The following is a 9,921-nucleotide window of genomic DNA, read 5'->3' as shown; positions in this document are numbered from 1 at the left end:
CCCTAACCAGGAGGTTGTCTCCCCATACTCAGAGTGATTTATGCCTATTCAACAAATGTCCCTCTTCAGAAAAGATGGATCATCTTCCCTCACAGCTAACCCTTATTTGCCAGGGGCTGCCAAGCATTCCATCAATTCATACTCAGCCCCCGGGGTACAAAAAACAAATTAAGCTAAAACACAAACTACAGTTCCTAAGCTCCTCTCCAACTCCAGCCATCTAGAATTCTGATTTTAGGAGTTCTCCCTTCCTCCCTACCATATGTTTTTAGAAAGTTACATTTCCTGCCCTTCTTCCCTTTTTCTAAGACTACATGTTTATAATTGTTTAGAGCAAACCCATAAACAAATGAACCAAGTTAGAAATTCCTGGAATCTTTGCAAACAACACTATTATCAAGTATGTAATCTGTCATTATTTGGCGAGTTTCCGGTTAAAGGAACAAAGAAAAATACAATTCTTCCCTGTAAATTCCCCGTGACGCACACAGACCACGCCTACCCCAAGAAGACAAAAGGCGAAGTAGCCTGACTAGGGCCAAGTCTGCAGACAGAGAGGGAGTCATTTCATTAGCGCCTGAGCCAGCAAAGGTATTGTCCTTATCACATCTTTGACTTTTAAAATATATCTTGCTTTTCTCCTTGGCCGTTGTCTCTCAAACTGCCTTCTTGGAAGTACAAGCCTCTTCCTTCCCTTCTTGTCTGTCCCTGGTTTGGTGTGTGAGTTAGAATCACAGTCAGATTTCAGAAAATAATTCTTTCTACTGATGGGGAACTGAGGGACAGAAGAACTGGTTTCATATGAGGGCACTGTTGGTTGCAGCCAAGCCTTCCCTTGGAGGGAGTCTCTACTATTAAAACTATTAGGAGAACACTAGAAATTTCCAAATTTGTCTCTCTCTTACATCTATATAAGGCAAATACCTCATTCTTGTGGGGGTTTTTCTTTAATTTATCCAAGCTTTCATTGAATGCCTACTGTGTACAATGCATTGGGTTGGGCACATAAGGAATACCAAAGTTCTAAAAGAAGTCTACAATCTAGGAGAGGAGGCAGATACATATGCAAATAATTCAAGGGAGTGAAAAGAAGAATGGGGAAAATGCTGAGTATGGGCTAAGTCATTCATTAAGCTTCTCAAGAAGAGCAAAGCTGAGGTGATTCCCTTTGCCGGCATTTGGTTCAGTGGCTGGCTAGGCTGACAGCCACCAGTGTTCTCTGTTGCAGAAGTCAAGATGGCCAAAGTTCCTGACCTTTTTGAAGACCTGAAGAACTGTTACAGGTAGGAAATCAATTCTATCTCTTGCGATTTAATGAGGGGATCAAGGTACATTAGAATCTATCTAGGAGTTAGAGTAACGAGCATGGAGCCAGACTGGCAGAGGTAATAGAGATGTGTCCTACCTCTGAAGTCAGGGCAGGTTCAGCAAAGATCCAGAAAAAGTAAGCATCTAGCATGTTACACAGAGAGGACACTGACAGGGAGACAGCCATTTTAGAAAAATTATTTCTGTAGTCTCCTGAGTCCTAGTGAATTTCAACATCTACTTAGACACAGCCTCAGTCAGGTTCACGTGCTCTGATACCATAATGGGTTTTAATGGACTGTCAGAGAGAGAAACCATTCTCAGGAAAACTTCTGGATCTCAATCTGGAAGAGGTAATGGCTCCACAGCAATTTGAGCATGTGAATGCACATACACAGTCAAACCTCATTCAGACATAAGAGAAGGGTAAATGAATAAAATTAAAAATTATAGGATAGTTTAAACAAACACGGTATTCCCATTACCTATCAATATATACTAACAGAAACTAGGCTATCAAAATGTTGCTGGATAGTTCCCAAGTATAAATTATTAAATCTGTTTTAGTGAATACATGGAAGCAATGTACAACACATGACGGATTTGCTTAAAATTAAAATGAGGTGCTTCAGGGACGCCTGGGTGGCTCAGTTGTTAAGCGTCTGCCTTCGGCTCAGGTCATGATCCCAGGGTCCTGGGATTGAGCCCTACATCGGTCTCCCTGCTCCTCGGGAAGCCTGATTCTCCCTCTCCCACTACCCCTGCTTGTGTTCTCTCTCTCGCTGTGTCTCTCTGTCAAATAAATACATAAAATCTTTAATAAATAAATAAATAAATAAAATGAGGTGCTTCAAAAGCATTTCTCTCTTGAGGAGGTTAACATTTTTCCCTGAAATTCAACTACAACTCTTCAATTTGTTAGCCAAGCCCCATTTTTAGAGATAAAGCACAGGTAAAGTTCAAGACCTGTCCTGATGCTTACTAATTCCAAATTAGTGAGGCACAAATTACTGCATATATGTATGTATATGTATAGAAGTCCTTAATTTTCAAAGATGACAGTAATGACTGTGTGTGTGTTACCCAAAGCTAATGTGGTCATTAAAATACGTTGCCCAGTGACTGCAGTTATATAACAAACAGAATTACACTCTCATTATCTTGTTTGACAGTGAAAATGAAGAATACAGTTCTGAAATTGACCATCTCTCTCTGAATCAGGTAAGCAAATGACTGTAATTCTTATGGGATTGCTATTCTTTTTTTTTATTAATATATAATATATTATTTGTTTCAGGGGTACAGTTCTGTGATTCATCAGTCTTATATAATACCCAGTGTTCATTACAACATATACCCTCCCCAATGTCCATCACCCAGTGACCCCATCCTTCCATCCCCCTCCCCCACCCTCAGTTTGTTTCCTAAGATTAAGAGTCTCTTATGGATTGTCTCCCTTTCCGGTTTTGTCTTGTTTCATTTTTCCTCTCTTCCCCTATGATCCTCTGCCTTGTTTCTTAAATTCCACATATAGGATTGCTATTCTTACACAGTATTTTCTCTACCAGGAGAAAACAGCAAAAGCTTGAATCCTAGAAGCTTTTGTTTCGCCCTCACTAGAGGTTCAGACACATACATTTCTTCATCATAAGTGAGACCAACTGCCTCTTTACACTAATAGTGGATGACATTCTCCATGCTCAACAGATTTTCCAAGGGAAAGGTGGGAGGGAGAGAGGGAAAGATGGGGGGATGGAGGAGAAGAGAGGGAATGGGGAAGAGAATATTGATGAAATAGAGATCCTTCTCACTAAATCTATTGGATAAAACTTCTACTGAAAGGGATCTCATTCTATGACCATATGCAGTCCCTTAGTTTCCATTTTCCTTCCTCCTAGAAATCCTTCTATGATGTGAGCTATGACCCACTTCATGAGCACTGCATGTCTCTGAGTACCTCTGAAACCTCAAAGACATCTCAGCTTACCTTCAAGGAGAATGTGGTGGTGGTGGCAGCCAACGGGAAGGTTCTGAAGAAGAGACGGTTGAGTTTAAATCAATTCATCACTGATGATGACCTGGAAGCCATTACCAATGATGCAGAAGAAGGTAAGAGGTCAAGTGCAAATAATACCTTAGTTTTCCATTTTTAAGCAAATGGAGACAACAGAGCACAGGAGAAAATAAAACCTAGAATCAGAGTAACAAGAGGGCAACCAGGCATCAGTCTAGTAACTGTAAGGAAGGAAAATTAATTTTTATCCTTCTCCGGTGTGGAGAGAGGAGCAGTGGCCTGAGTCTACAGAATACTTCCTCATGGGCTCATTTTGTGGCCATACTGTAAAGGTCATGTGACTTTTATCCTTATGGCAGAAAGCAGTTATATACTGTTAGCGGGTGACTACTTATAACCTATATTCCTCCAGATAATAACTATGCCCCTTTGGATAAGTTACTTAACCTTTCTGTGCTTCAGTTTCCTCTACTGTAAAATGGAGATAATCAGAGTCCCCACTTGTTGTGAAGATTAAATGAGTCAATACTTGTAAGCTCCTGGACTAGAATAATGCCTAGTAATAAATACCCAATAAATGTTAGGTATTGTCGTTACTCTTCATCCTCCTCCTCCTCCTCCTCCTACTACCTTTGTTAATACTACCAACACTACTAGTTTATTAATGGCTACATTATCTCTACACTTCACAACAATCTTACATTCTCATTTTACATAGGAGGAAACTAAGCTCAGTTACATAAGTCACATAGTGTGTAAGTGGGAGAGCTTTAAACCAAATTCAGTTCTGATTTTAACAGTCAGGATTATTCTCCCATGCTGCTACTGTATAAGCCTCTACATGAAACATAAACCAAATATTTTTTAAGTAAAAGCTTTTTAAGGTAACAGGTAAACACTAATACACATTCACCTAGAAAATAGGAAGATACAAGAAAATAAAAAAGAAAATAAAAACACTAAGAGTTTTGCCACTGCCAAGACTAGAGAAAATACTTAAGTATTTGATTAAGGGTCAATCATCAACTTAAAGTCTTTTTCATGTACATACACACATATAAACAAACATTATTAGGATTATACTATATACAATTTTATATTCAGCTTTTTTCACTTAGCAATATATCAAGGGCATTCTAGGGTACCAGTTTTTCAATATTATAAGTAATATAATAATGAACATCCATATCAATAACATCCATATATCTTCATTTTTATCACTATTTCCTTAGAATAGATTCCTAGACATAAAATTACTCAGAAACACGAGGATTTGTGAAGCTGTTGATATATACCACTGTCCAGAAAGCAGAGTAGACATTTAGACCTGCATCCTCAGTGACATATATGGTCTTAATATATTCATTTTTTTCAGTGTATTCATTTGAAAAATGTAGATAGTGAATGCTAGCAGTCTTCCTATTTTCTTAGAAACCTCCAAACAACCAAAATGAAATATTTAACAAATAATCTCTTTTTAAAAAAATTACTGTCTGAGGAATTGAAGTTTAAAAAGAAATAAGCAACCATGCGGATAATCCTAGAAACCGCTTCTGCTGACTGGGTGACTTCTCTTCTCTCTCAGTTTCTTCACCTGGATTAAAATATTCCTAATGTTCCTTCCATAGCTACTTTTGATGCTTGTATTAGAGCAGATATAGCATCTCTGTTTATACATAGACATTAATCTGAGCTTGTGATAATGGTTTTAGAAATCATGAAGCCCAGATCAGTAGCATACAACTTCCATAGCAATGAAAAATACAACTATATGAGGATCATCAAATCCCAATTCATCCTGAATGACAACCTCAATCAAAGTATAATTCAACAAACAGGGGGAAATTACCTCATGGCTGCTGCATTGCAGAATCTGGAAGATGCAGGTAAGTGGACAGCTCTGTCATCCTCCTCTCCTCTTATTTTTGTATTTCTTTCAAACTTTCTGCTTTCAAAATATAAACCTCTCTAGATTCCTAGCTTTGTACAATTCTTCTAGAATAGGATGAAGCACAACGCCCCCAGTAAAATTCAGGGCAAGGGCAGGAGCTTCAGCCAAATCAGGAAGCTCCACAAGAGAGAAGTTTCCTATCTTTGAGAGCACTGAGTATAAAGCTTTCTGATGAAGTATTTCCTTTGGTTCTCTCAGATATTCTCATCCTTGGTTTTAAAGATGAGGAAACTGACTCTCAGAAATATTAAATGACTTACCCAAATTTACCCAAGAAGCCAATAAAGAGCAATCACTCTCCATTAGAAAGCTTACTGTTCAAACTTACAAATAACACCAGACTAGAAAGAATCTTATCTTTGATAACATAGCTGTGAAGCAAAACATCCAATAAGCTGAGAATATGTTCTGGAGGATGAAATTTAGCGTCCAAGAAATTTTGTCACATAAATCTAATTTCTATGGTATATATATTTTAGCTTCAGGACATGACTCCAGTATACAAAATTAGTTTCAGAACTCCAAAGAGGCTACTTTGCAAACAGGGCTCTTTCTGATTGGACATACTTCGGATAACATGCTTTCCACTCCATGACATTTACAAATTATTTGTGCTGTATTTTCCTACTTAATATTATGTCACATAATTTCCCCACATATTGAAATAGCATATATATTTGCCATGTTTAATGGCACTAGAATATTCAATCATGTTGCTTTGCTGGTCCTTTGGGTTTGCTCTAAGTAACTCTATTTTGCAATAGAGTTTGTATATATAATTTTTTCCCTATGAGGTTATTTCTTTGGATCATACCCCAAAAATGGAACTCCTGGGTTCCTAGGGATAAATAATTATACAGTTCTTATTAAGCATTGTTCTCTAAGGAAAACAACTACTTTTCACTATCACTAGCAACATGAGTATATCAGCTTCCCTAAACCCTTCCATTTTAGGTTATTGTGAACTCATGAGCTCACAAGTTGAAGGGTCTTATCCCATTAATGTAATTACAAGACATTCAACAAATAGCCCCCAAGCATTCATTCAACATAGAAAATTCTAAAGACATTAACCAAGTATTACCTGCCTAGTAAATATGGCAGACATTGTGAAGGATACAAAGATGTATGGAATTCCATTCTGGTGTTTACACCATAGTTGGAGACTTAACTACAAACACACACACACATACACACACACACACACAATCTACATAAAACTTGATTTCATTCAAATACAACATATTTACTTTTTTTTTGGCTTTTCTCTTTGCCAGTGAAATTTGACATGGGGGCTTATACATCAAAAGATTCTAAACTTCCTGTGACTCTAAGAATCTCAAAAACTAGACTATTTGTGAGTGCCCAAAATGAAGATGAACCTGTATTGCTAAAGGTCAGTCGTTCTCAGTCTCCAATTTACCTTCATTTACAACCCATATGTTTGTGAATAATTCCAATAGGCAGATACCCCTAGCGGGGTAGCACAATCCTCTTCTCTTCCTACCACAGTTTCCACCTGCCCACCTACCCCCACATGCTACTTCTCACCTATTCCCAGAGACACTTCTAGGCAGAATCTATGAGAAAGTAAAATGGAGGTGGCAAGAGTGAATAAAAGGTAAATTGCCTTCTTCCTTCTTTTTTCATACCCCGCCTGACCCTAGTCACCTCCCATCCCAGGGCATCCATTTATTCCATCCGTCTTGAACCTTACTAACATTTACCATCTGACCTATGGGATGGTAGGCATTAGGACAATGGGGCCTGACTCCAAGAAACTCAAATAAGCCAACTAGGAGCAGAGAGTGTTAATCACCTGCCAATGGGCTCAAAACAAAAAACTGGGAGCCAAGACTCAAACTCTGGCCTTTTGACTCCATTGCTTCTCTCTCTTCATTGGTGCCAGCATTATCCTTCATCCCAGCCCCATCTCCACTACCACCTCCCCCTCAAACATACAGACATACACACGCCCACTATAGCTTTAGATGTTTACTCCCCTGATAAGTAGGTGATTCTTATTTAGTAAATGTATAATGCAAACCCCCAACTCCAACCAGGATTTTTGTAGGTGCATGTATTCCTGTACCCGGATCAAATGAAGTAAAAGTGATGTCTGTAAGACTAGGGCAGTAGCTTCATTCATGAATTCATTCAACAGGCATTATTTATTGAGAGCCTTCTCTTTTTCAAACATAGTGCCAACAGCTATGTAGACCATGGTGAACCAAAGTCCTTAGCCTCATAGAACTTGGTCTTCTTGGGGACACAGACAGTAGACAAGCCAAGCCACCAGCAAAAAGTACAAGATGCTGTAAAGCAAATAAACAAGGTGCTGAGATAGAGAAAAATGGGAGAGTGCCCTTTACATAGAGTGGCAAGAGCAGAGCTCCCTGTGAGATGGGATCTGCTGATAGGAAGGAGTATGACGCAAGACAGCAGGTGAGGGTGAGCATTCCAAAGAGAGGGATCTGAGTGCATCTAGGACCTAGAGCTTCAAGAGTTTAAAGGCCAGCTTCAGAAATCAAAAGAACACTCTAAAACTGGGGCACTGTGAGAAGGAGGAAAGATAAGCAGAGGCTAGTGTTTGCAGAGCCTTGCATTTGGGTTTCATTTGAGGTACAATGAAAAGCCATTAAAGGGTTTCAAACAAGGAATTGTCCTAACTTCACTTATATTTTCTAAAATGGAGAATAGATCAGCAGGAAGACAATGGAGAAAGCACAGAACCTAATTAGGAGGTAATAATAATAGTCAGGAGAGTGGGGGTGGTGAGGCAGATAGAAATAAGTAGACAGAACTGGTTATATTTCAGAGATAGAACCAACAGGAGGGAGGGGAGAAAATATATTTACTGAGATGGGAAAAAACTAGGAGAGGAATGGGTTTGGGAAGTTAAATTCCTTGTTGACATTGAAAACCCCAAGGAAACCTCAAAAGGATAATTAGTTGGTTTAGATTAAAAAGAACACAGAAGAAGCATCTCAAGTTGAAATGTGAATTTCGCTTTTCCATGAAAGTATTGTTATTCTATTCATACTCGCAAGTATAGTACAGCCTAAAGAGATCACAACTGTCAAAAATTGTACTGAAAGGAATCAGCTGCTGATATACCTGGAAGTGTGTGTGTGGGGTGGAGGGGATTAAACTTTTAATTGTTGGCTTAAATATGGAGACAAATATCTCTAAGGATAAATTATTTTCTCAAAGATATGATCTGCATGCTTAGCGGTCAAATGTTTAGAGGTCTCAATTGGAGTGCTCAGATTTTATGCAAAATGCCTTTTGCAGGACAAGAACAATGTTTTTACTCTACCTGCCACAATATAGTGAGACACTACTGTCATTGGCAATCCATGACTAATCTGGATTTCTCTCCAGTTAAGTAAGGAAATTAACTATTATGTGTAGACTGGGCCATACATCTAATAGGCATGTAATAAATGCTTGCTGAATGAACAAGTGAATGAAGAATCTATATCATCATATTATAATCAGAGTCCTAAAGTGCTATATTTCTCAAAAAGGCCAAATGTCAAGGGATTGCACTTCAGTTCTTTGTCTAGAATCTTGTTCTTTAACATATCTCTGTTCTCCTTATCATAGGAGATGCCTGAGACACCCAAAACCATCAGAGATGAGACCAACCTTCTCTTCTTCTGGGAACGCCATGGTACTAAGAACTATTTCACATCAGTTGCCCAGCCAAAGTTGTTCATTGCCACACAGGAACGAAAACTGGTGCACATGGCAAGAGGGCAACCCTCTATCACTGACTTTCAGATACTGGAAACCCAGCCTTGACTCTGGAGTCTACTTACTTGTGAAGTGTTGACAGTCCATATGTACTATGTACATGGAGGAGTCAAATCCTTTACTCTTAGTCACTCTCTGAGCATGTGCTGAGCCTTTGTAATTCCAAATGAATGTTTACTCTCTTTGTAAGAGAGTGAGCAAGGTCTAATGGAACCAACACTAACATATGATGTTGTTTGTTATTTAAAGAACACCCTATACTTTGCAAACTACCAATCAGTTTAATTATTATTCTTCATAATAATCTTGGGAGAACCGGGGCTACTGACTATGGCTACCATAAAGATTCTACCCATATTACAGATGGGTTAAGTAACTGAGGCATTAGAAAACTAAATATCCACAACAGCAGATGAAATGAGAAGTCATAGGCCCAGGATTTTATTCCAACTGCTTGCTTTTAAGTTGCTGATGGACCCTTAATCAAATACTGTAAGTTTCTGGGGCCAGTTTGATCATCTTCAAAATGGAGGGGATGATACTTATATCCTTCCTGCCTCAACAGTATTTTATGCTAAGCAATGAGGTCAGTTTAATAAAATAATTCTTGAATGAAAATACTGAGCCTCAAGAAAGCTAAGCATAAATATTTATTATTATTTATGTATACATATATATTTATAAATATATTTTTAAGATAATTATATTATTATATTTATGGCAATTCCTTGCATTCTCTGAGTGTGACCAGTCATCCTTAACAATAGGAAAGAGTGTTTTTTAGGCTAAATGAGTTTGATTTAGTTATACTAAGGCACTTTGGTCAAGTCCTGCTTTTTGTAGTACCTGGAAGACCTATAATTGTGATAATAAATTTATATTAATACTT

At 38.2% G+C, this 9,921-nt stretch overlaps 1 protein-coding gene across 4 annotated transcripts; it reads left to right on the top strand.

Annotated features, from left to right (window-relative positions):
- Nucleotides 1-530: 530 nt before the first annotated feature.
- IL1A (interleukin 1 alpha) lies at nt 531-9,921 on the top strand. 4 transcript variants are annotated; one of them, XM_036103788.2, is made up of 7 exons: nt 531-591; nt 1,229-1,283; nt 2,481-2,529; nt 3,207-3,417; nt 5,035-5,208; nt 6,551-6,669; nt 8,883-9,921. In XM_036103788.2, exons 2-7 carry the CDS (start codon nt 1,237-1,239, stop codon nt 9,078-9,080), a joined length of 798 nt encoding a protein of 265 aa, XP_035959681.1. In that variant the 5' UTR covers nt 531-591; nt 1,229-1,236; the 3' UTR covers nt 9,081-9,921. The 4 variants fall into 4 exon arrangements, with proteins under 4 accessions (XP_035959681.1, XP_035959683.1, XP_077912438.1 ...); XM_036103790.2 differs by lacking the exon at nt 6,551-6,669 and having other exon boundaries at nt 8,883-9,025; XM_078056312.1 differs by lacking the exon at nt 2,481-2,529 and having other exon boundaries at nt 573-591.

The sequence above is a fragment of the Halichoerus grypus genome, chromosome 10 (assembly GCF_964656455.1).
Source record: "Halichoerus grypus chromosome 10, mHalGry1.hap1.1, whole genome shotgun sequence".
NCBI classification, from domain to species: domain Eukaryota; kingdom Metazoa; phylum Chordata; class Mammalia; order Carnivora; family Phocidae; genus Halichoerus; species Halichoerus grypus.
Note: the sequence above shows the minus strand (reverse complement) of the source record. Positions and strands in the feature narration are given on the sequence as shown.

Bases quoted from the DNA above. Each gene is read 5' to 3' on its own strand.
- IL1A (XM_036103788.2), top strand. From the start codon at position 1,237: ATGGCCAAAGTTCCTGACCTTTTTGAAGACCTGAAGAACTGTTACAG. The intron at 1,284-2,480 runs GTAGGAAATCAA...CTTGTTTGACAG, and splicing joins GACCTGAAGAACTGTTACAG to TGAAAATGAAGAATACAGTT. The intron at 2,530-3,206 runs GTAAGCAAATGA...CCTTCCTCCTAG, and splicing joins ACCATCTCTCTCTGAATCAG to AAATCCTTCTATGATGTGAG.